The 26,786-nt window shown below is 41.7% G+C and overlaps 1 protein-coding gene across 2 annotated transcripts in view; it reads right to left on the reverse strand.

Annotated features, from left to right (window-relative positions):
• Copa (COPI coat complex subunit alpha) overlaps nt 1-26,786 on the reverse strand; it is a 47,269-nt gene that overhangs the window by 6,806 nt on the left and 13,677 nt on the right. Inside the window, exons 7-23 of one of the 2 annotated variants that reach the window (XM_057769081.1) lie at nt 22,558-22,667; nt 18,921-19,020; nt 17,689-17,824; nt 16,720-16,802; nt 13,213-13,363; nt 12,020-12,086; nt 10,883-10,958; nt 8,881-8,963; nt 7,281-7,420; nt 6,652-6,737; nt 6,410-6,575; nt 5,372-5,534; nt 5,128-5,274; nt 3,720-3,909; nt 3,504-3,599; nt 1,985-2,073; nt 1,674-1,797 (exon numbers count right to left, since the gene is read on the reverse strand). In XM_057769081.1, the coding sequence (XP_057625064.1) occupies nt 1,674-1,797; nt 1,985-2,073; nt 3,504-3,599; nt 3,720-3,909; nt 5,128-5,274; nt 5,372-5,534; nt 6,410-6,575; nt 6,652-6,737; nt 7,281-7,420; nt 8,881-8,963; nt 10,883-10,958; nt 12,020-12,086; nt 13,213-13,363; nt 16,720-16,802; nt 17,689-17,824; nt 18,921-19,020; nt 22,558-22,667 (2,007 nt within the window). The remainder of the gene's footprint in view (nt 1-1,673; nt 1,798-1,984; nt 2,074-3,503; nt 3,600-3,719; nt 3,910-5,127; nt 5,275-5,371; nt 5,535-6,409; nt 6,576-6,651; nt 6,738-7,280; nt 7,421-8,880; nt 8,964-10,882; nt 10,959-12,019; nt 12,087-13,212; nt 13,364-16,719; nt 16,803-17,688; nt 17,825-18,920; nt 19,021-22,557; nt 22,668-26,786) is intronic. The other variant, XM_057769082.1, reaches the window with a different exon arrangement.

Here is a 26,786-nt window from a genome sequence, read left to right on the forward strand (position 1 = left end):
GAAGGACAGAAGGGAAATATCAGAGACTGGCAAGTCTCAAGTCTTGATCTCCTCTACAGGCAAGGCGCATGCTTTCAAAAGCAGTTGCTCCGGGCTGTGTCCTCAGGAGTGTGTGCTGTCCACTTAGAAAGTGGTAACTCTGAATGTCAGTAAACATATGTTATTGTGTTGTTAAGTCTCAAAACAAAACAAACAAAAAAACAAAAAACTCAACCAAGAAACAGTAACTGCCAAGGTGCTGTCCTGTTCTGCTTTGTCCAATTTTCTTTTTTTTAAATGTGTGTGTATGTGAGTGGCTGCAATTCCAGTGCTGGGAACCCAAACTCAGGTCCTCCTCACTCTTGCATGGCAGGTACTTTACTAACTAAGCAATTTCCAAAGTTGCCATCCATATATTATGAGTTATTGTTCCTGTTGTATATATGTTATGCTAACTTGCAACAGGCTCCACAAAGCGAGGAAATAGGAGAGATAACCAGAGGTTGCTGTAGTTCAGTGGAAGAGAGCTTGTTTGTTATCCATGTGGCCCTGGATTCAATCCCTGTTGAGGTAGGAGTGAACTAACTCCCTATTACCAAAACCTGGCTGTCTCTGGCTGCCCACTCCAGGAACTTCTTCCTGAAATATTTGTCCACAGACACACACAGCTCACAATGAACAGGAAACAGGGAGAGGAGATGACTGCAAGCATGGTGAACTAGAGAAACACACCAAAGTCTTCCCAGATGTCAGGGTAGCACAGCCACCCACCGACATAATTTTCTAAATGTTCTAAAACATTTTCTGCATCAATCCCACTACAGATGGTTGTGAGCATGCTGGGAATTGAACTCTGGAAGAGCAGACACTGCTTTCCACCACTGAGCCATCTCTCTAGCCCCTAAACTCTATTTTGTTTGTTTGTTTGTTTTAGGTGTGTGTGTGGGGGGGCGGGTAGGGCTAGAGAGCCGAGAAAGGGTTTCATGAGGCCCAGCCTGACCTTAAACTAGTTATGTAATCTGTGATGGCTGGCTTTGAATTCTTGTCTCCTCTGTGCATCAACTTCCTAATTGCTGAGAATATGTGTCACATCTGGCTCACATTCTCTTTAATGCTCTCAAAAAACTTTTCCTCAGTTTGTGAGACTACATCCTAGCCCTGGCTAGCATTTCAGTGCTCTGTGAAACTTCACACAGCAAAAAGAACAGATGGAACTGTTACTTACTGGTACCTCCTAAAAATGGTTTTTGTTCGTTTGTTTTTAAAACATGGTCTCATGTAGTCCAGACTGTCCTAAAACTGACTATGTGGCCAAGGATGACCTTGAATTTTTTATTCTCTTACCTCTACATCCCTAGTTGGTATTGCAGGTGTGTGTCAGTTATGTGCATAACGGTAGGGACTGAACCCAGAGTTCCACATGCTAGGCAAGCAATCTACTAAGTATATACTCAGACCCATTTAGGATAGCTCTCTATAAAACTAGTAACAAGAGCCGGGCAGTGGTGGCGCACGCCTTTAATCCCAGCACTCGGGAGGCAGAGGCAGGCGGATCTCTGTGAGTTCGAGACCAGCCTGGTCTACAAGAGCTAGTTCCAGGACAGGCTCCAAAACCACAGAGAAACCCTGACTCGAAAAACCAAAAAAAAAAAAAAACTAGTAACAAGAGTGCTATAGGAGAAATGAGCACTTACCCTTGCTGGCAATGGAGCCTTCAAAGAACCCTTTGGACACAGTCAATAAGGGCCAATTGGTATCCAATGGCATGATAGGTGCAGGAGGCTGGAGCAGCTTGGCATTAGGATCGATCTCTGGGATCTGAGAGGTGGAATAATGGAGACGTTAAGGATGAACAACTCTCAAGCTCTCAACAGCATCACATAGAAAAGGTTATGCTGCTTCCCCTAGACATTTCTCAATAGTTTGCTGAGTAAAATTTATGGTTTTAAATTATCCCAAGATAAGGATGAATCCTGTTATCAGAGACACATGTGTAAATACTCACTGTCTCCTTCTCGGGATCAAATGTTTCCTTCAGACTCTCAGCTTCCTCATCTAAGCCATGTGTAGCAGCTGTGAGATAGGCCAGGGATTCTAAAGAAAACACAGGCTTTGTGGTATAATTACAGTCCCAAGAGAATGTTATTTCAGTAGACTCCTGCGGGAGGGGGTGACCCCTATCTCCTAGTACCCAGATGCTTCCTAATACCCAACCCTACATGCAACCTGAGGTTGTTAACTAGCTTCTAATATACAGAATATATCGGAAGTGATGAACTGTCACACTCAAGATCAGCTTACAGTGATTGTGGATTCTATTTGGGTGTCATCTTGATTACCTGTTCTGAGGGTAACCAGGTACCATGTTGTGAATTTTATGATGGAAAAGGCAACATGGCAAGATTATGCTGCTTCTCAGACGAAGGAGAACAAAGACCCAAATACCACCCACACCCATACAAGTGAGTGTGGAAATGCATTCTTCTCCTGTTGGGTCTTTGTATGTCTACAGTACTAGCCACCCTTTGAATGCAGCTTTAGTAGAACACACTGAACCAAAGCTAAGCCATACTCTAAATGTGAGGGAATGTTTTATTTATTATTTTTTTTGTATGTTTATTGTGTATACATATTTGTGTGGAAGTCTCATAGCACACATGTGAAGACCAGAGGACAATCTGTTGGGAGTTGGTTCCCTCAGCTGTTTTACAATATATCTTGGAAAGGGGCAATAGGTATCATAAATGTGGCAAGAAGTCCCTAAAACAGCCCAAGAAGCATGCTAAAAACATGGATGAAAAAAATCTAGTAAAAAGAAACTTGTTTGTTGTGCCTGATGACTGTGACCCTTGATTCCATTCCTGCTTAAATATCTGAGTTCATTGTCACATCTTTTGTCACTTACTAGAAGTGTTCTATTAGAGTCTATTATAATTAAATGTTAAAAGTAAATTAAATTTAAAAACAATTATATTTTAGGTATCCTTCTTTGGAATGAATGAATGAATTTGTAATTTATACCCTGGCAATGCATGGGCAGCCTGTATATGTTGGTTCTGTTGAACTTATCCATATTGGGTTTCATGGTTGGTCTAAGTTGATAAGGATGACTGAGCAGGTCTCTTCCTCAAGACAGCACCAGATCTCATTACAGATGGTTGTGAGCCACCATGTGATTGTTGGGAATTGGACTCAGGATTGGAACTTGTTCCTTAATGGATCTCAAATTCTAGCATATTTGGTATACAGTAAGAAACAAACAAGAGCAACAACAAATCAAGTCCTGTAAACTGCATGAGTTTAATCTCTACAGTGCAAGTTAAGAAACAGGACTCCTTGTCTGGCTCCACCACCATTTGGTTTGGAAAAAAAAATTAAACATACTATTATTTTTCACACACACACACACACACACACACACACACACACACACACACACACACACACAGTACAATAAAGAGCAATTCCCAAAAAATACTTCCAAAGGTCTCAAGGAGGTTGGTGGGTAGTGGGTAGATACTTACTCTGTCCACAGTTCTTCAGGATTCGCACTCTCTCTGACACATCACCCAGGTATAGGGCATTCTGATAATGGCCACTCATGTCCTTTCGGATCTCAGCTGCATCAAGTCAACGAGAAACCAACTTAAGCCTTCTCTCTAGAGACCTCTCTCCTCTATTTACCTCCTTCCTTCCCCACAAGTTCCACACTTCCCAACCTTAGTTTTAAAGGAACTCACCAATCTTCATCATTTTACGAAGTTTCTCCAGGTTGCCGGTAATAAGGTACAAGAAGGAAAGTTTGTCAAAGTTTTTGGTACGCTGATAGCACATTTCTACAATCTGGTGATTACCCTGTAGCAGGGCCACTTCTCCCAGCTTCTCCCAGCAGTTCTTGTCATCCAGGGCTTTGGCTGCTTCTAGAGCAATCTAAAGAATTCCCATGGTCAGTGTTTAGGGTAGACTATGACTCAAAACCAGGGGAGTCTCAAAAGCATTGCCAAAAATTTCCCAAGGAATTCTCTATACTTGCAATCACTACTTCCATTCTATTTCTATCAGGAATTCTATGTACAATGTGATTTGGGGCTATCCCAGTGTTCTCGCCCTCTGAAATTTACTTGTACAGTACAGTCACCATCAGTTGCGTACTCCACGGAGACAGGCCTTGCTTATGCGTCTTATTTCCTATCTGCTAGCTCTGAAACTCCACAGGGGCTTTAGGGAAGGCAGAGCAAATAATAAGAAGAGAAGAAATGCAACTGAAAAGCAGCTTTCCTAGGTCCTTTCCTCCTTGAAACAATGTTTGTACCCTCTGTGCCTCAACAATTTCTAAGTACTTCATCCAGCAATAGCAAGCACCAAGGAAAACAAGCAGATTCTTGGGATTTCTACTATCTTGCTTCAATACTAGAAGTTCTTTTTTTTTTTTTTTTATTGTGTTTTCCAGAAAGGGTTCTTCTGTGTTTCAATCCTGGCTGTCCGGGAATTTATTTTGTAGACCAGACTGGCCTTGAACTTGGAGATCCATCTGCCACTGCCTCCCAAATGCTGGGATTAAAAGGTGCATGCTACTACGGCCCAGCTTAGAAATTCTTGAATTCAGTTTGAAAATAGTAAAAAGAGGCCATTTCATCAGGCGGTAGTGGCACACACTTTTAATCCCAGCACTCAGGAGGCAGAGGCAGGTGGAGCTCTATGAGTTCAAGGCCAGCCTGGTCTACAGAGCTAGTTCCAGTACTAGCTCCAAAGCTACAGAGAAACCCTGTCTCAAAAATACAAAACAAAACAAAAAAAAGAGGCCATTTCCTGCAAACCCAGTAGAGGACCTGGCCAGAGTTCACCCTCCTGGCCAGTATTTAATTAAAGCCTGCTTCAACTTTGACAAAAGAAAAAAAGAAAGAAAGAGAGAGAGCAAGAGCGAGCGAGCGAGCGAGCGAGAGAGAGAGAGAGAGAGAGAGAGAGAGAAAGGAAGAAAAAAGAAGATAATCATGAGAGTGGAAATACTGTGGCAGAAGAAGAGATGGAAGAATCAGAAACAGAAGAACTTTCTGGAGAGCACTTTTCCACCTAGCTCTCTACTACGTTCCACTGACTGGAACTTCCCTTTCTCTACAGCCACCCGGGACAGGATTGTAGCCCTCTCACCTCGATGTTTCCGCACTCCAGAGCTAGGCTGAATCGAGTTTTCTCATCCTTCACAAAATGCAGGGCCACTTCAGGATAACCCTTCTTCTGGAGATACGCAATGATTGACTGGCCTACAAGTTTGGCGTTCCTCACCATGTGCAGAACCTAGACATTTGGTGTGGGAAGCAGGAAGCAGAGGCTGCTTATCAGGAAAAAGGTGCACAGCCTCTTGCACTTCCCATTAGGGCTCCCTGCTTCATACCTCATCATACTTCCTGTTGATCAGGGCCAGCTTGAATTTGAACTCGGTGGGGTCAATGGTGAGTACCCGAGGACGACACTCCCTGTCCAGGCAGTATACATTGTTGCCCTTCACTCTTGTCACATAGATGGGTAAGTCCAGAGTTCGGATGATCCCATGGTCCCTAGGAATAGGGGGGAAAGGCACAATTTTCAGGAAGTGCAAGGAAACCCAGCTTCTTTTTTTTTTTCTTTTTGGTTTTTCAAGTTAGGATTTCTCTGTGAAACAGTCTTGGTTACCCTGAAACTCACTCTGTAGACCAAGCTGGCCTCGAACTCACAGAGATCCGCCTGCCTCTGCCACCCAAATGCTAGAATTAAAGGTATGAGCCATCACCACCCAGCTGATGCTATGGACTTTTTATGTTTTGTAATAAAATGGATTGAACCTAGAGTCTTGGCCATTCTAGGAAAGCATATTACCACTGACCAGCCTCCCTTAAAAATGTTACAAATCATATGTGACCATGATGTATATAAATGTGTGCGCACTGCATGTGTGGAAGGCAGAGGACAGCTTTGAGGAATCCGTTCTCTCCCTCCTTCCACCCATACAAGGGTTCTGTGATCAAACTCGGGGCGCTAGCCAGGCTCACACATAAAGTATTTTTGTTTAGACCTGATGCACCGTATCACTGGTCCCTCCCCAATCCTTTATATTTTTTTCCTGAAGTTTTGAAAAACCTTTTATGTATATGTGTTTGTATGTGTATATAATGTGTGTGTTGGGTGTTGGAGGATAACTCTCAGAAGTAGCTGGTTCTCTTCAGCCACTTGAAGGAATCTGGGGCTTGAACTCAAGTTACCGGGTCTGTGAAAACTTGCCTCTATACACACACCACACGCCCACACCCGCCCACATGAATGTCTTTAGCACATAGGTGCCCTGCTAGCTTTTTCATGGAGAATGTTAACAGAGAACTGCAGTTATATCTCTTGAGTTAGCACAGTGATTTCAAGAAGACACCTTCTCCTACTGTGTCCCAGATAATTAACTTACCCAGTGGTGACGGCATATTTGATGTGGTTGCTTGTGGTATAGATAAACACCCCACTCTCATCCCAGGCCCCACTCTTGACACGAATGTTCTCATGAATGTTACACAGAGCATCCAGCTTGCGGTTACAGATCACAATGGCTGTAAGAGGCAAAGGGCATGAGTGCTCTGTTGGACAGGGTGAGTGCAGCAGACTGGCAGGGAGGAAGTGGGCTCTAAGACGGTGGATATAATGAAGCCTTACCATGTTTGGCCAGCAGTGCTACATGAGACATGTCTGCTGACCAGATAACGTATTTCACCTTGGAAATCTTCACTGATGCCAGAGTCCTGGGACAGCAAGAGAAAGGTAATCACAAACTGGCTGAATCCCCTTGTCTCAAGCTAAGCTATGTCTTTTCCATCTTTGATTAATGTAAAACTCAATTTCTCAATGTAACACCAAGGAAACATTGCCTACACTGTAGGTCAGTGAGCTAAAATGTTTTGGCTCACACTCTGCACTGCCCCCTTCCTCATTCTTTGTCCCCTATTCCCTCCTATAGGCACTTACACCTATCAGTCTACTAAAAGTATAAAATTCTTTAAGGACAGTAACTGCTATTCAACTTGTGTCCTTCTCACTCTACGACCTGAAAGCATTTGCCGTTAGGTATGTATTATAAAAATACCTAACTACATAGCCCGTTGCTATACCACTAGAGTGCATGCGTAGGGTGGTAGGATTGCCACGGAAGGAGAAAAAGAACTATGGACAGTCTTGAAGAGTACAAGCAGCAGCTACACCACATAGTAAGCCTAGGAAAAGGCTTAGTAAAAATTTCAACTTTCCCTCACTACATCTCTGTCTGTCAGAGGTATCTGCCATGTTACCGCTTCTGCTGGACATCAAAGAGTGTGATGGAATCTGCATCCCGAAGCAAGAGGTTGCCAGTGCCAGCATAGAAGATTTCATCACAGTTGGGCACCTGGATTTTTTTGGTGATCTCATTCTTCAGATTCTTTATCAGAAGCTGAAATGAGTACAGGTGAAGTTACAAGAGGCGAATAAGTCACGTAACAGCTAATGACGTCCCTCAGCAATTATTCTTTCAATAAAGAATCTTTTTCCCTGTCCAAGTCATCATGCTGATTGCTCCAAGACTGTCTCCAGGGCCTTATTATTAACCTCTGTCTGGTCTCACTTCTTCCCCACCTTGCTCAACGTTTATGCATATGTGGGTACACACACACCATGGTGCCCATATGTAGGGTCAGAGGAGAAAGTGAAGAAGGAAATTCTCTCCTTCTACATATGGTTCCCAGGGATTGTATTTAGGTCATCTACCTTAGAAAGGGTCCTTTCCCACTGAGACATCTAATGGCCTCTCACCTCTCTCTTAAAAAAGAAATCCTAGCTGGGTGGTAGTGGTGCATGCCTTTAATCCTGGCACTCAGGGAGGCAGAAGCAGGCGGATCTCTGTGAGTTTGAGGCCAGCCTGGTCTGCAGAGTGAGTTCCAGGACAGCGAGAACTACACAGAGAAACCCTGCCTCAAAACAGAGAGAGAGAGAGAGAGAGAGAGAGAGAGAGAGAGAGATCATGAGAGGCTGGGCCTTGTCCTCGTGGTGGTGTAGGTTTATAATCTCAGCCACTTGAGAGGCTCAGGTAGGACCATAGGACTACGAGCCCAGTCGGGGTTAAGGAGTGAGTTCATTCCCAGTCTACACAGATCCTCACTAGTCTTAGTGAGATGCTCAAAATTACACAGCATACACACACACAGTTTAAAAAAAAAATAGTTTGGGATATAGGTAAGTGGCAGAGCACCTACCTTGCATGAACAAGGCCCTAAATCCAATCCCTAGGACTCAAAAATCAGCAAACAACAAAAAAATGAAATTCACCTAAATTTGATTTTCTCAATCAGTTGGAAAGAAACCAGGCAGGGATTAAGCTTTAGTTAAGTATTTTATTGGGAGACCTTCACTTATCCTAAAATGGGCCTATCGTATTCATTCATTCATTCACTCACTCATTCATTTATTTATTTTGAGGTAGGGTTTCTCTGTACAGCTCTGGCTATCCTGGAACTTGTTCTGGGGACCAGGCTGGCCTCAAACTCACAGAAATCTGCCTGCCTCAAGACTTAAATGAGTGTGCTACCATGCCTGGGAATCTAAACCTATTACATTTTAAGTACTGATAAGGGGAGTGGGACAGGGAGGAAAATCTCTGCATATAAATGATATTTTACTAAATTAATTAAAATCTGATGGTCTTAGCTCCCCTAAGCTCAGAAGCCCAGAGCCCTATAACATCAACCCAACAAATCAACTTTTCCTCCCCAGGGATTAGTCTAGGGCCAGGGCTAGAGGGAGACCCAGGACCCCAGGACCACAACTGCTCTGGAGAGACTAAGGAAAAGCAGTGCTCTTCACTGTGTACTGCTATCACACTCCCTAAACTGGTTTCCACTTTCAACCTTAACTCACCGAATGCATGCGATCTAGGACAGCAAACCGATTCCGAGCAACCCAAACTGCTGTCAGGCCCGAGGATCGTTTCCCTTCAGGGGCTGAGAAGAACAAAACCAAAGTATGAGAGCATGTGGTGAGCCACTAGCAGGTGACAGAGTCAGGTGCCATGGAGCTGCCATTTTGGCTTTGCCAGTTCAGCTGCTTCCTAACTAATTCAGCCATAACCTCAGGCTACTGTCAGTGACTTTTCTCCACCAGTTCCCTCCAAACTCCAGCCCCCACCCCTGCCAAGCCTCTTATCTCTAGGCCAAGTGGCTGCGTTTCAGCCAGCACCACATCCTGGCAGAAATGCTGCCCATCTTGGGAGACAGATACTCCATCAAGCTAACGAGCAGGGCCTTCCTGGCCAAGCTGAGGCACAGCAAGCAGCCTGTCAAAGTCTAAGACCTCCTATCTAAGCAAGCTGGAGAAGTGACAGAACCCCACCCCAGGACGCAGCTGCTCGGCTGCTTTTAACATGCTAATGCTGGCCCCCTAGTCGGGCAGGGTGGGACACAGTACTTCCAGCTAAATGTTGACAGGCTCAGTGCTGGGCAACACAGCATCAAGCTGTTGCTCTGTGAATGTCAATTCAGCATTATCGCCCTGAGGAGAGTTATAAAATGTTCCTCAGTTTGCAGCTGATTAGAATTTTGAAATGGATACTCCACTCTCTGAGAAACTTGTAAAGATTATATTCAAACAATCTTATCTGTTATAGCAATGGAAAACAGACCAGAGCATGCTGGCCAGCCTTGTTTTGTACTTTTCTGGTACCTGGAATGGCAAAGAATTTACAGAACAAATTTCTACCACAACGCATACTACCTGAGCTTCTACTTTTTCTCTGGTGTCCACCGCTGGACCACACCTTTATAATTACTATCCCTCTTAAAGGATGGATAACAGAAGTTCTGCTGATTGCTAAGAGATATGGAAAATGAATAAAACTATGGTGGGTTGGGAGGCACCAAAACGTAAGTTTACTTAGGAAGACTTAACTGACTAATTTGTGAGGGAAACTTCACTTTATGGATCCAAATATATATATTGTTTCTCTCATCATCTCAGACTGAGCACATTTAAAAGGGTAAAGGGAGATGGCATAATGTGTAATTCCAGTATTAAGGGCAACTATGAGTTCTAGGCTTCTCTGGGTTACACAGTGAGACCCTCTCTTATTCGCATATATGCACTCTCCAAAACAACAAAACAAACAAAAGAGAATATTACAATAATAATGACCTCTTGGCACTCACAAAAGGGAGAGACCTAGCAAAATATTTCTCAGAACTTTGGAGAGTATAAAATAACAAAATGTACTAGTAAAAGGCAGGGCCTGTGGAATAAGCTTTAGATTGTTTAAGGCCTGTAAATCCACTGGAAGAACTGCACTGAAAAGAGCATAAATGAGACTCCAATCCATTCTGAGAATGTTTTGTCAGCAAATTCTAATAGTAAGAACATCAACAGGGGATGGTGGTGATGAAAGAGGCAGGCAGGGGTCTCAGCTGGATCCTGGGATCCCAGGTGGGTCATGGGGCTGTTAGCAGCCTCATCTTTTTGACATGCAAAAGAAAGCAAATCGGATCTGGATATAGAAAGGCAAGAATAAATCCCCAGGCCCAGGATGAGACATTGCAAGACTGGCGCCACATTTTTAAATAAATGAAACTACCAGGGTGAAAGTCATATCGGCTGACAATAATCTAGGATAACATGCTGTGCTGAAAGAGAAAATGGAGAGTTTCTAATAACCAAATTATAAAATATATATATCTAGCTGGGGTAATAAAATGGAGGCAGAACATGAATATTTCACACCACAATTGCCTCTGGTGCAACTGTCAGCAGCACCTGCCAACAGACATGAGTGATGTAGCCACGGCCTGTGGATGGGATATGAAAAACTTGAAAAGAAGTGATGATATTGGTGAGGAGAGCTAGAAGCAGAGTGGAGGAGACAAAGAACACCCACCATCAGGATTCTGGGAGTCTGCATCTTTGGGGATGGTGTATAGATCATAAGTACTATTCTCTAAATTGCTTGCTCTCTGTAGGGAAAAGGAAGACATGTTTAGGAAGCAGCATTGAAGACACCGTTTTCTGACAGAGAAGATATCACTGCAACACAGACAATACTGAACGCATACTTCCATTACCCGTACCCAGAGGGTACTTCAGTTATTTCTATATGTAACAATTATAACGCTCTTAGCCAAATAACCAAGCACTGATGGCACTATTTTCTTTATCCTCTAAAAATGCAGATATTATCTGAATAGACACAAAGATTTCTCTCTATTCCACAAATTAAAAGACGAGGAACCTGGTGCTTCATCTGAATATACTTGTCAACTTAAAAGTATACTTGAAAAAAGAAAAGGAAAACAAAACAAAACCGATCTAAGAAGACAGTCAAGAAACTGTCAGAAGAATATGGTTGTGTTAGATACTAAATGAGCAAGATTATGTATGAAAAGTTATATAGGAAAAGCAGTTTTCATTCAGCCACCAGTATACTAAAATCAGAATGCCATTTCTCCATTCTTTTTTTTTTTTTTTCCCCAAATTATGTGGCAGGAAACGGGGAGGGCCCTGAAAACTCAGAGGTGATTCACTGGAGAATCAGCTTCCAGCACAGGCCTGCTGTGTTCACCTGAGCAAAAGGAACAGAAGGCATCTCCTGTGTGTTCAGCACACAATTCAAGCATTCCTTCTGACCACTTCACAACCTTTAGCAGGTTCATGACCATTAGTGTGAGCTGGAGTGTCCACTGCGTCAGCTCTTACAAAACATCCGTTAGGAGCTTTATCAGGAAAGGGTCAACTTGCCCACCAGGTGCCCATAGGTTTACTCCTCAGTACTGAGGGGGAAGGGAGGAGCTTTAAAGAGGCAATTAGAGGCCGGGTAATGGTGGTACACATGCCTTTAGCCTTTAATCCCAGCACTGGGGAGGCAGAGGGAGGTGGATCTCTGTGAATTCAAGGCCAGCCTGGTCTACAGGGTGAGTCTGAGGACAGTCAAAGTGTCTCAAAAAATGCCATCAGTGGCTCTCTAAAGGCAGTAAGATACAAAAACTGAGGAGAACCTAGAGAAGCCATAATTACTTACAGTACACAGCAGGACTGCATTTTCTGCTGGATTGTATGACATGTTGAACACTGGAAACTTGGAACCACTACATAAAAAAGGAAGAAATAGAATAGGTGTAAGAATAGAAAAGAAGGCTGGGCGGTGGTGGTACATGCCTTTAATCCCAGCATTCAGGAGGCAGAGACAGATGGATCTCTGTGAGTTCGAGGCCAGCCTGGTCTACAAGAGTTAGTTCCAGGACAGCTAGGGCTGTTACACAAGAGAAACCCTGACTCAAAAAAACAAAAGAAAAAAAGAACAGGAAAGAAAAAAAAAATTATCCCTTCAATGTCTACATAGCCACTCAGTACACATATGTTCACTACTTCTATACTGAGGAAAAACAGATACTGTGTTTTTTTCTCTTTCCATTAAAGCTTGACTACTTAATCGTACAATCAGCAAAGCACAAGCCACATTTCCATCAGAAGGTGGTAAGTGGTGACAGTTCTGCCTGGTACAAATTCCTATGCATAATTGCAGTGGACACCACAGTGTAGCCTGATGTGATTTCTCTGCTTGTTTTCTTCTGTCCCTGGGACTGTTCACAAAAACCCATTTTTTTGTCATAGTGAAGCTAGCGGGTGGTTATCAAGCCTGCATGCCAGTGTTTGCTGCCATGAATGTTTCAGCATGCTGCAGCTGGCATTCAAAGCACAGGTCCTTTGGCCAGGCATCCCAGAGGTTATCATATCTTCAGAGCTAACCGTTCCAGAGACACAGTTTTCCCTTTTAGGGTTGTGGGATTTTGCTGTAAAGGTTGAATTCTGATATACTGCAACTCTTAAAAAATATCTTCCCTATTTTATTATCCTGAACTCCAGTCATTTAGGTTTATCACCCCACTCTGCCACAAAGTTCCTCAAGGCATAAATGAAAAAGGCCAAAATTTGCATTACCAAATTGGGCTACTTTTTAGCTAGGAGCTTTCTGTGATCTGCAAGAGATTTTGTAGACATTAGTAGAATGTCCTTGCACAGAGCCACGAGCAGTCCCAATAGAAGACCTCCTGTTCATGACACCTCTGTATCTGTCATTATGGGAATTAAACTGAAGAGGTTTGCTCAATGGGAATCGATGTCTGATAGCTGAGACCCAAAAGGCTGGTTAAAGAGTCCTGCCTGAGGAAGTGCAACAGATGAAAGGGTGTGGAAAGGAGAAGTCAGACTTGCCTCCTCAACTGCATCACAGCTACATCTTTGGAGCTGTTGAAGTCCAGCTGACGCAGGAACCGGTCCTTTACATAATGCAGCATATTGCCATGAACAGCATAGGCTGGACGCTCACGTTCCAGCTTAAATACAATCATTCCACCATCATGGCCTAGAGAACAGAGGGAAGAGAGGAAACAATCATCTGTAAGCAAAAGGATGGTTAGAAATAGGAGATACACAGATGAATATATTCAATGCTAAAAGGGTAGAGGGCATCTCCTACGGCTTGGAGATGGACTGTGCCTCAAGGGTTCACGTGTAGAAGCTTAGTGTGAGATGCTGAGGTGGTAGAATCTCTAAGAGATGAGGCTTAGTGAAATGTCACTAGGTCATTAGAGCACCCTGGGGAGAATGTTGCTATACAAAGAATATCCTGAATTCTCTCTGGAGTCTTCCCTGGTCATGTGATCTCTCCCTCTTGATCACTACTATCAAGATGCTTTGTGTCATACTGTAATTGAGCCAAGGGAATCCTCACCAAAGGACAAACAGTTGGGCTGCTCAATCTCGGATTTTCAACCTCTTTAATGGTGAAAAAAATAAACACCTTTTCTTTTTCTACATGTGAGTACCTGCATTCAAATTATATCCACATTGTATATGCCCAGTGCCCGAGGAAGCCAAAAGAGGGCATCAGATCCCTTGGAACTGGAGTAACAGGCAGCTCTGAACCACCATGTGGGTGCTGGGAATGGAACCTTAATCCTCTTTAAGGGTAGCAAGTACTCTTCACCCATGAGGCATCTCTCTAGTCTAAATCTCTTTTTTAAAAAAGTACCTAGTGTGAAGTATTTCGCTAGAGCTATAGATAACAGAATAATATAACATCTAAAAGCATTCCTAAACTCTCACAATCCTTCGAATCTTTTTCCAAGTAATTTTCTGTCACTTATCTCCTTGCCCTTTCTTCTTGAACCCAGGATATCAAACAAGCTAGGAAAGCACTCTACCAATGAACTATATTCCCAGCCCTGTGTTTAGTACACCCTCTGTGTATTCCCTTAATACTGTGTATAAACCGCTGTTAGCATTCACGTGTCTCACCCCAACTATTTAACATGTTCTCTGAAGACAGATTTATATGATTTTTCATTCTTCCTCAGTCTTTAGCAAGTAAGAAAACCATAAAAACTATCTGCTTAAAAGAATGAATGTTCACTTTTTCTACATTTCTTTGTTTACCGGGGGAGGGCATATGATTTTATGTGTTTGGAGGCGGGAGGACTACTTGTGAGAGTCGGTTTTCTCCTACCACGTGGGTTCCGGGGATTGTCTCAGGTGGTCAGGCTTATTGGCAAACACTTTTACCAGCTGAGCCATTTCGCCTGCACATGAAAGTCAATTTAAGAAGCCTTTATGAAACAAGTAAATAAATTAAAAAACAAAAAGCGAAAAATCTTTTTGTTTCTTTTTTTTTTTTGAGACAGGCTCTCTCTATTATTGTAGAACTCACTTTGTAGACCAGGCTGGCCTCGAATTCAGAGATCCTCCTGCCTCTGCCTCCTGACTGCTGAGATTAAAGGAGTGGGATACCACTGCCCAGCCTATAACAAAAAAAAGCTTTTATGATGTTTTTAAGAAAATGTTTCCAGGTGGTAGTGGCACACGCCTTTATTCCCAGCACAATAGAGACAGATGCAGTCAGGTTTTTGTGAGTTCGAGGACAGTTAGGGCTACCAGAGAAACCCTGCCTGGAGAGGAAAAAAGTTTGTATTCTCCCAATTAGCACCATCCACTCCTTAAATAATCTTATTTTTATACTCCAATTGCTTGCTCTCCATGTACAAACCAGCTTTACTTTCAACTCAAAATCTTCCAATGGCTTCTTTTAAAAACTTGATAGATTTTTTTTCTGTGTGTGAGTGCTTTGCCTACATGTATATCTGTATACCACATACGTGCCTCCAGAGGTCAGAAGAGGGCATCTGATTCTCTGGAACTAGAGTTATGGATGGTTGTGTTACTGTGTGGGTGCTGGGAGTCAAACCACAGTCTTCTCCAAGAATAACAAGGGCTCTTAACCACTGCGCCATCTTTTTAGCCCCTTTCCAGTGGCTTTTAATTCATCCAATTAAATTTTGTTTGTTTTTTTGAGACAGGGTTTCTCACACACTCTAGCTGTCCTAGAAACTCACTCTGTAGACCAGGCCGGTCTTGAACACACAGAGCTCCACCTGGGATTAAAGGTGAGTGACACTACTGCCCAGCCAGAGTAAAATATTAAGTTCTAGCCATTATTATGGAATATCAGTTTAAGATGTGTTAGATTTGTTTATGCTGTGGAATATTTGTTTAATGATGCAAAGATGTGTTGCATTCTTTTATGTTGCATTTGTTTAGCCCTGTGAAACTGTGTTACTTTGCCTGCCTAAAATACCTGATTGGTCTAATAAAGAGCTGAACAGCCAATAGCTAGGAAGGAAAGAGATAGGTGGGGTTTCCAGGGGCAGAGAGAATAAACAGAAGGAGAAAAAGAGAAGGAGGAGTGAGAAAAGGAAAAGGAAAGGAGGATGCCAGGGGCCAGCCACTCAGCCACACAGCCAACAACAGAGTAAGAAATAAGAAAGACACCTAGAATAAAGAAAGGTATAAACCCAGAGGCAAAAGGTAGATAGGATAATTTAAGTTAGAAAAGCTGGCTAGAAACAAGTCAAGCTAAGGCCAGGTATTCCTAATTAAGAATAAGTCTCCACGTATTTACTTGGGAGCTGGGGGGCAAGCCCCCAAAGAACAGAGTAAAAACAGTCAATTACAAGCCATAGCTTATAAAACCAAGCAAAATCTGATGTGGTTTTACTTCCTACTATCTAATACCATGTACTATGTATTTCTGTATACTGGCATTTCTAATATTCCCCTATCGTGCTAAGAACTTCTCTTTTTCATCTAGTTCATGTTCTTTGCCTATGACAGTCTTCCTTTTTCATTCATTTTCATTTTCCTGAACACTCAATATAAGCCAGTAGGACACACACTGTCATCTTTCTTTTTGCTTCATTTTTGTTCAAAGCGTTTTAAAACACACATCATTTTATATACTTACTGTTTACAGTCTATTTCCCTTAAAGTTCCATCAAGACAGGGACTTTCATGCACTGCTTTGATATCAGCACTCAGAGCCTAATATTTATTATGTATTTGACAAATGAATGAAATAGACTTGACTTCTATTTTCTCAGTGTGAGAACTCTAAGTGTTCAATATTAGTCTCCAATGAGCTCCTAGGAGCACATCCAAGAGAATGAGCTTAAGGTTAAACAGATCTGGGATGAGAAGAACACTAAAGAATACTTTCCCCAAAAGAGAGGTAAAAATGAGAAGCTCTTCAATTAGGTGGCTCTGAGAATTCTGCTTCTTTTTGTTATCTTATTACCGCATACTGGAGACAAAACTAATGAAAACCCACTTTCAAACCTTACAAACGTTTAACTAAATCAGAGGGGTGGGATAAGAAATGGCTCTCACCTGCTGCAAACAGGTTAAGGTTGGGGTGGGCAGCTAGGACCCAGAAACGATCATGATCCCTGCGGAAAGTCTGAACCCCAGTCCTAGGAAATGAAAAGGTACACGAAGAAAACTGTTAATTATGAAACTTCAGTACAACATACACACGAGAACTGACAGAAAGCATATAAGCTGACAAACAGTATAGATGAAGTCGTGTGTCGGGACACAGTCTTCAAGGACAAACTGATCCTATTACTGCAACTCGTCAGCTTCTCCCTTGCCACTTCCTACTGCATGCTCATTTCCCAGTTCTCACCTCCTTAGCTAAGCATCCAAGAAGGAAAAAAAATCACATTTAAGTTTAGAGGAGAAAGAAGAATACATGGAGATTTCTATCTAATAAATATGTGTTGATATTTCAGTCTCTAAGGTTTGTTTGCTTATTTATTTTAACAGCAGTGGACATTAAATTGAGGGTCTCATGCACGATAGGCAAACACTTTTACCACAAAGAACTATACCCTTCAAATTTTCATAATGTAGGGCTTGATTTTTTTTCATGCTAAAGAGAAAGAAAATTCTAACTTTTCCCTTTCCTTTAAAAAAAAGTATTAACGTATAAGGTGTGTACATGTGCACACCACCTACTCATGTGAAAGTCAGAGGACAACTTGCTTTTGGGAGATGGTTCTCTTCTTCTACTGTAGGCTCAGGGATTAAAGCAGGTCATCAAACTTGTATGCAAAGTGATTTTACCTGCTGAGCCATCTCATCATTTGTTGTTGGTTTTGTTTTGTTTTGTTTTTAAATTTTTGAGACAGGGTTTCAGGTAACCTTGGTTGGGTCCAACTCACCATACAGCAGATGACCACCCCCTGCCAACACCCAAGTGCTGACATTACAGGTATGTGCTACCATGGTTGGTTTCTAATCTCATTTTCAAAGACAGAGAATAAGAAAGTCACATAACATTAATAATTTTCTTACCGCTTAGACATATCCCAGACTCGGATACTCTTGTCCTCAGAATTGCTGAGGATCAACTCTTGGCGAGGGTGGAAAACAGCACAAGACACATTGTTGTAATGGCCCCGGCAGGTGTCAACTTCCCATGCCTTTGACTCTGAAGAACAAAAGGAATTATTACCACAATTCTCTATAAGTCTGGCATCTATAAATCCAACATCCTTTAAAAAAAAAAAAAAGATTTTATTTGTATTTTTAATTATGTGTGTGTGTCTGTGAGTTTGTGCACCTAAGTACAGTGCCTGTGGAGGCCAGGACAAGGCACTGGATCCCCCAGAGCTGGAGTAATAGGTGGTTGTGAGAAGTCTGACATAGGTGCTATGTCAGGAACCAAAATCAGGTCCTCTGAAGGTCCACTGAGCTATCTCTATAGCCCCAATGTTTTGAAGAGACGAGGTTTTGCTATGTGGCTCAGGCTGGTCTTATACTTGTGATCAACATCGTACATGCTGAGACTGCAAGAATATACCACCATATCTAGCTGTGATACTCTTAATCAAGTGTTACATATTATTGCAAAAATACTAAAATAATTTTTCCCCAAATGGGGCAATGATTTTATGTAAGTCTTTTCCTCTTTATGTATTGTTTGTCTGTGTGGTTTTGCTGTTATTCTATCCCCAACACCCTCTTTTCTGAGGAGATACAGTTTTGCTGTGTTGTACAAGCTGGCTTTGAACTCCTAGGAACAATACGGACTCAGCCTCTTGAGTAGCTGAAGCTGCTATCACATGCTATCTCAACTCTAAACTTCCTAGTTTTTCTGTACATCTCTGATCTTTTATTCTGAGCCCCTATTGACTACAATACCTATATTAAAAAATTCTATAAGCTTTTATTCTATTTTATTCTCTTTGTATGTATTACTAGCTGACATTTTAGAACAATATAAACTTTATAGCACGGAATTTTCTACTCACAATAATATAGAGTCCTGAACACAATCTGAAACAAAACAGTTATTATTTGTTAAATGACTGCATGAATTTTTACTCTAACTATGCTCATGTCTCTTAATAAGGTTATAAGCCATGAGGAAAAAAGGAAGAAATAATGACTAATCACTTAGAACTAGCAGGAAATAATCACCCAAGGAAGGGAAACAGATCCAAATCCAGAAGACCTGGCTACTTTCCCTCACTGGCCAGCAGTCCCTTTCTCGGATATGGCAACACCACCACAGCCTTACTCACCATTCATGCGCCAGATCTTCACTTGTCGGTCGTCTGCCCCAGATACAATAAGGGGCATGGTGGGGTGGAAGGCAGCCCAGTTTACTCCACGATCATGGCCCTGTTAAAAAGACAAGGTGGGTCTTCAAAAACAGCTTTAAAGACACAATTCAAAGCAATCACGCTGGTGTTTCTTTTTCTGCAATACAGGCACTCTAACTCAGGGCCTCGGATATGCTAAGACAGTAGTCTACCGCTGAGCTATTTCTCCAGCCCTCTGAAACACTCTTCAAGTAAAAAGACTCAAGGGACTGTGCCACTTTAAAGTCCATTTGTTGTTGTTTTATTTTCATTTGATATGTTTTTTAAAGACAGGGTCTTGTTGTATAGATTGAGTTGGGTTTAAACTCCAGACCTTTCTCCTTCAGTCTTCTGGAGTACAGGTATGTGGCATTATACTTGGCTTACTGTAAAGCTTTGAACATTAGAATAGCCATGTCAATATGTTCACTTACTTCAAATTCTCATGGGTCGTTCCAAAGATTTCCACCAGGAAATTTAGCTTTCTTTCTTTCTTTCTTTCTTTCTTTCTTTCTTTCTTTCTTTCTTTCTTTCTTTCTTTCTTTCTTTATTTATTTATTTTTCTAAAGATTTATTTATTATGTATACAACATTCCTTCCATGTATACCTGCACACCAGAAGGGGGCACCAGATCTCATTACAGATGTCTGTGAGCCACCATGTGATTACTGGAAATTGAACTCAGGACCTCTGGAAGAGCAGTCAGTGCTCTTAACCACTGAGCCATCTCACCAACCCCTTGTTTTGTTTTCTTAAGACAGGGTTTCTCTGTAGGCTTGTAGCCTGTCCTGGAACCAGCTCTTGTAGATCAAGCTGGCCTCAAACTCACAGAGATCCGCCTGCCTCTGCCTCCTGAGTGCTGGGATTAAAGGCATGCACCACACCACTGAGCTAGTTTTATTTGTATTTAGTATGTTTTGCCTTCCTTTTTACTTGTCTATGTATGTTTTATTGCTCCAAGTAACTGTAACTTCTTAAGTATAAAGACCTACTTTATAAGTTAATTCAGAAGTTCTCAGAGCATGATCTGGAATCCTTTGAAGGAGTTCCAAGAGCCATCTGAAAGTCTGTAAACTCAAAGCTACTTTCCTAATCCTAAGACTTTATTGTTATTATCCATATTTTCCATAGGATACGTGATAGGTGATGACATCATTGCTCTGACAGTTAAAGAGATATATGCTGACAGAGCCCATCTTTTTAAAGGCCCTCAGTTTTAGGCTGGGGGTGTAATTCAATTCAATGGTAGAGCATCTGTTTACTATGTGCAAGGTACCAGGTTTAATTCCTAGCACAAACAAAAACAATAAAAACAAAAAACAAGGGGCTAAAGAGATGGTTCACTGGTTAAGAGTACTGACTTTTATTGAAAAGGACCCACCCAGGTTTGGTTCCCAGCAACCATATATGACTGTTCATAATTGCCTGTAACTCTAGTCCTAAGAGATTTAGTGCCCTCTGATGGCCTCTGAAGGGATCAGACATTCATATGGTATAGATATACTTGCAAGTAAAACACTTAAAAAATTTTTTTAATTGAAAATAGATTCTTCTCTCATACAATACATCCCAACCAGTTACCATTCCCTCCACTCCTCCTTGTTCCCCCAAAAGTAAATCACTCTCATACATAAAAATAAATAAAAAGACCTGCTTCATTTAAAATATGGCTAATCAGAACCTGGAAACAACCTAGATGTCCTTCAATGGAAGAATGGATGAAGAAAGTATGGAATATATACATATTAGAGTACTACTCAGCAGTAAAAAACAATGACTTCTTGAATTTTGCATACAAATGGACGGAAATAGAAAACACTATCCTGAGTGAGATAAGCCAGACCCAAAAAGAGGAACATGGGATGTACTCACTCATATTTGGTTTCTAGCCATAAATAAAGGACATTGAGACTATAAATCGTGACTCTAGAGAAGCTAAATAAGAAGGTGAACCCAAAGAAAAACATATAAGCATCCCCCTGAATATTAACCTTCATCAGGCGATGAAAGAAGACAGAGACAGAGACCAACATTGGAGCACTGGACTGAAGTCTCACGATCCAAAGGAGGAGCAGAAGGAGAGTGAGCACGAGCAAGGAACTCAGGACGGCGAGGGGTGCACCCACACACTGAGGCAATGGGGATGTTCTATCGGGAACTCACCAAGGCCAGCTGGCCGGGGACTGAAAAAGCATGGGACAAAACCGGTCTCGCTGAACATAATGGACAATGAGGACTACTGAGAACTGAAGAACAATGGCAATGGGTTCTTGATCCTATTGCATATAATGGCTTTGTGGGAGCCCAGGTAGTTTGGATGCTCACCTTAATAGACCTGGATGGAGGTGGGTGGTCCTTGGACCTCCCACAGGGCAGAGAAACCTGCTTGCTCTTTGGGCTGAGGAGGAAGGAAGACTTGATTGGGGGAGGGGGAGGGAATGGGAGGTGGTGGCGGGGAAGAGGCAGAAATCTTTAATAATTAAATTAATTAATCAATAAAAAAAATCAGCAAGAAAAAAAAAGAAAAAAAAAGAAAATATGGCTAATATTGACAGATATAATACATAAATCAACTCTTGAGAATTCCTATGAAAGTTTAAGAATGATGATGCAAGATAGTCCCTATTCTATTGTACTTCATTCTTTGACAGAATCATAGGTAAGGCAGCTTTGATTCAAATAGTATGTATTTCAGTGAGTAGTTGTATGGTTTAGACTCTTTTTTTGGTTTTTTGAGACAGGGTTTCTCTGTGCTACAGTCCCCGCTGTCTTGGAACTAGCTCCTGTAGACCAGGCTGGCCTCAAACTCACAGACCTGCCTCTGCCTCCCAAGTGTTGGGATTAAAGGTGTGCAACACCACCACCAGAAAACCTAGTTTCTTTTCCATTTCTCATCATTAACAAAGTTTCTCATATGAAATTGGCTCTTGGTCCTTCTCACTGAATTTCTCTTTTTTTCTGGTTTTTCAAGACAGGGTTTCTCTTAGCTTTGAAACCTGCCCTGGAACTAGCTCCTGTAGACCAGGCTGGTCTCGAACTCACAGAGATCTACCTCTCTCTGCTTCTCTAGTGCTGGGATTAAAGGCATGCGCCACCACCGCCCAGCTCCACCACTGCCCGGCTCTCACTGACTTTCTTTAGGAGCCTTCCTTCCACAAGCCTAATAATGGGTTCTGCTTTGTGACAGGGATGAAGCACATGTCCAGTTTTCTTCCTTTTTCCCCACTGGGTTTATAAGATAGCATATCTCTCCCTTTCAATGTTGGCTTACTTACAGTTCTATTCTCCAAACCTCAAATGGTGCCCAATACTTACATATTTGCTGAAAGAATGAAAAATCGTTGGCCAGCAAGATGGCTCAGTGGATAAAATGCTCACTCCCTAAGTCACAGTTTAAATCCTGGGACTCATAAAAAGACTGAGAGAACCAACTCTATAAACTTGTCCTCTAGACTCCACACACGTGTTGAGGCACACACCCACACACATCACACACCCATATAGAGATGAAATAAAACGAACAGCGTATTCCCTAGCGGGTAGCACCCACTCACCACCGGCAACACAGATAAATACCTCAAGTACGTGCTTCACCACTGCATCTGTAGTTCCAAACAGGTCAACCCCGGTTATTCCTCTCACATCCGACTCCACAGCACCAGGAGACAAATTTTTTTTCCTCAGACCTTCGGAGGGTTAAGGAGTGGAATGAAAGATGCAAATACAATGTCATAAGAGCAAAGTAGCAGAACTGCATATAGGTATCGAAAGACTAAGATAAAAGGAACCGGGCAGGTAAACCTAGAGAAAAGGAAGAAAGGAGCTCACAAATACCTCTGTGTGTGCACTAGCTCCTTCCTTAACACTTACAAGACCCCTGCTAGGAGCCGGCCCAAACTTCCAACACAACTCAGTTCATTAAATCTCATCTCAAAGACCATTCTATTTCAGATTAATAGCATTTCCATTCTTCTCTAAATGTGGCCTCAAATGGTAATCACTCAATGTCTTCTTTCAGGGTCATAAAACCTATAGCAACCTTTTCCCATCTTAAATTTTTATTTTTTTTACTTTTTAATTTTTTTCAAAAAATGTATTTTATTATTTGATGAGTATGGGGGTTTGCCTGCATGTACATCTGTGAGACTACATTCATGACCAGTGCCTGCAGAGGCCAGAAGAGGGCTTCATATCCTCTGGAATTGAAGTTACAGATATTTGTAAGCTGCTAAGTGGGTGCTGGGAACTGAACCCCCAGGTTCTATGGAAGAGTGGTCAGTGCTCTTAAATTCTGAGCAATATCTCCAATCCTCATGATAGAAGCAATTTGAAGAAATGCCCCGGGGGAGTTTGTGCTTTAGTGTTTCCCAAACTGGAAGCAATGTGCAGAGGCATTCCAGATGCACTGCAGAACTACACATATTAAACAAAACAGTTATTTAGTTTGGAAGAACTATTATAAACACTATGAGAAGATACAGCAATAAGGTACTAGCAAAAAGTGTACTCACGGCCGGGCGGTGGTGGCACACGCCTTTAATCCCAGCACTTGGGAGGCAGAGGCAGGCGGATCTCTGTGAGTTCGAGACCAACCTGGTCTACAAGAGCTAGTTCCAGGACAGGCTCCAAAAACCACAGAGAAACCCTGTCTCGAAAAACCAAAAAAAAAAAAAAAAAAAAAAAAAAAAAGTGTACTCACACCTACTTGCCTCTTGGACAAGACACCAAATAATTAAAACTGTTTGATTTCTCATTTTCTTGCATAAAAGCTGCTTATAGATATGAACATATGTATTTTTCCATTAAAGCCAACAGATGCCAGTTTTACTGGGGGGAATTATTAGCTGATAATTTTTTGTTGTTGTTGTTTTTTGTTTTTCGAGACATGGTTTCATTGTGTGGTCCTGGCTCTCCTGGACCTCACTCTGTAGACCAGACTGACCTCAGACTCACAGAGATCTACCTGCCTCTGCCTCCCAAGTGCTGGGATTAAAGGCATGAGCTGCCACCGCCTGACTGATAATTTTTAAATGATAGGCAAAAGACACCAGGACGAGAAGTGTATTTTTGTGGACGATCATGTTTGCAATTCATCTAGAAATCTATAAAAGATAACTACTTGAAGTAAGTTGTGTTGGCTTATACATGCAATTTTAGCACTCAGGAGTTAGAGGCAGGAGGACTGCCACAAGGTGAACCTGGGCTATGTAGTGAGTTTCAAGGCTAGCCTGGGCTATAGGGTCCTATTTCAAAAAGCAGGGAGGGCTGGTGGAAAGTTGACTACTTGTGTTAAAACCAGAAGCAAGGCTGGGCGGTGGTGGTGCACACGCCTTTAATCCTAGCACTCGGGAGGCAGAGGCAGGTGGATCTCTGTGAGTCTGAGACCAACTTGGTCTACAAAAGCTAGTTCCAGGACAGGTTCCAAAACCACACAAACACTGTCTCGAAAAACCAATTAAAAAAAAAAAGCAAAATTATAATACAAAGTACCAGTATCAGATTTAATTCTGATAACAACCCTTAGAGATAGGTAATAATAATCATGTATACCATACCAAATTGTACATAACAAAACGAAATAGGGATGAAAATCCTTTAAAAATATTTGGGAGAAAAAATGGTTAAGAAAAGGTTACTTAGTATTTGTTAAATTTTTTTAAACAGACAATATTTTAAAACAGGGACTAAATAAAACATATAATTGAAAATAAAACCTAAGAAGCTTCAGACTAAAATGTGGTATCTGTAGAGAAAGAAAAAAAAGTTAAGTTCAATGAACTTATGGTCATTGTTTTAAACTATACTGTATTTCTTCTATTAGAATAGTACCTAACATCAGTATCAGAGAACGGTTTTAATTTAGCTTATGCCTAATTCAAGAGATTCTTTGTAGGTATAGAGACATAAAAGTTATGAAAAAAAGCACTCTCCTCAAGCTTCATTAATACATGAAGCTGCCTTTGACTTCATTTGTCCCTTTAATAGGGTCTGTCAATTTTTTCTAATGAGGCTAATGTATGAAATAGGTTCAGGACAGATACAAAAGCATACAGCTGTGAGGAACTTCACCTCCAATAACCTTCAACAAACACATTAAAATGAAAGCTGCACGACAGAATTAAAGTCTTTGTTGCACTTGCCTGCAATGATCCAAGAAAAGGGGAAGGGGAAACGGATGAATAGTGACAGGCAGTGAAAAGATATTTAGAGAAGAAATATTTGAGCCTTTGACAAGCCACTCACTAGGACTGAGCGACAGATGGAAAATTTCTACAGCAGCTACCCAAATCCAGAGGGAGAGGAGAACACTCTCAGACTGGACCAGTTATTACATGCCTCCCAGTGGGGACCAGAGGAAGCAGTAAAGAGAGAGGGATGAGCAAAGGATTTGGCAGCATATTAATATATTCTAGTAGATATTTCAAAGAGTGAGCCTGAATTATATGGGGTTGACATGCAAAGGTATAAGCATATTAAAATAATTTAACTGACAGTTTACTTGGAAGCACAAACTGAAACCCATCTTCCACAGCTAGTTTTTATTCAATGTTCCCCTAAAAACAAATGATTGTTTTCCAGGCTCACAGAATATTCAGGTTCTAGTAAGTTCTGGGGGCTAAATTCACATGGGACAGGTGTTAAGGGACCGCTTTGCCTTTAAAGCGTTCTACATTCTCTTGGTGTTACCCACTAATTTAGTGTTCTTTTCAAGAGAGTCAAAATAATGAGAAATGTCACAATCCCCTAAATTTGGGTACATTCATTCCCTTATTCAGAAGGTCCTTTCCTGCCTTGGAAATGTTATTGTCAGTCCCTAAGAGACCAGAAAATTGGTTTCTCTTACTGTTTCAGACTAACCGGAACTAAAGCAAAATGGAATTCTGAAGAGTATGCAAATTTTGAGGACAGGAAAATATAAGTGTAAAAAGTCTAACCCAAATGCTCTTCTGCTTACTCAAATACCAAAACATTGCCTTCCACTCCAGTTAAAGGATTACTTTAAGTCAGCAGAGTCAGCAGAGAAACAGCAGATGCGTTCACATTAGTACAACAAGTTAGTACAACATTCTCACTATACCATCTACAAATTACAGCAACTGCAATACCACATAGCAATCCATGCAACCCACACATTCAAGAGCAACACAAACCCCACCCAGGTCATACTCTCCCTCACTCCTCTAATCTAAGGCCCTTAACTTTGATGTAAACATGCTTTCTGCCTGCAAAAGATGAAGAAAGTACTTCTTGTCCTGGGCATTTCATGGTCACAAATGAGAACCTAGCCACTTTACTTTTCCAAATTGCTTCTTATTTTAATTAACAGATTTTTAAAAATGCATTTTCCAAGTCACTTTAGCTAGACCACAGGGAACACGCTGTGCTAGCAGCATATGGCACAAGCAGTACTTTTAAAGTGGAGCGGTATGGGGCCTTTCTCAACTCAATGTTCTGGGGATGAACCCCTAGTACCTAAAAACAACTGTGTAGGTATAAAATTAACATATGTTCTAGGATAGAATTAGCTGTACACAATTCCTGGGAGAACTGAGAAAAATCACGCAGGATACTTCCTCCAGAACCTTTCTCACAGAACTCAAGACTATCTACATAGCTTTCCCTGATCAGCGGGGACAGCACAGGCTGGGAGCTGACCTCATTAGTGCGTATATCCCGAGCAGAGAGTGTGTCTTGAATGTGAGCATGGAGCAACCGTATGGAAAGCCACAGCCAGGTTACTGCAGAGTGAATGCTAAGCTCCCCAGTACTGGCAGGGAGGAGAGGGCACAGGCTCACAAAGCCTG

This window comes from Chionomys nivalis, chromosome 5 (genome assembly GCF_950005125.1).
Source record: "Chionomys nivalis chromosome 5, mChiNiv1.1, whole genome shotgun sequence".
In the NCBI taxonomy this organism is placed as follows: Eukaryota; Metazoa; Chordata; class Mammalia; order Rodentia; family Cricetidae; genus Chionomys; species Chionomys nivalis.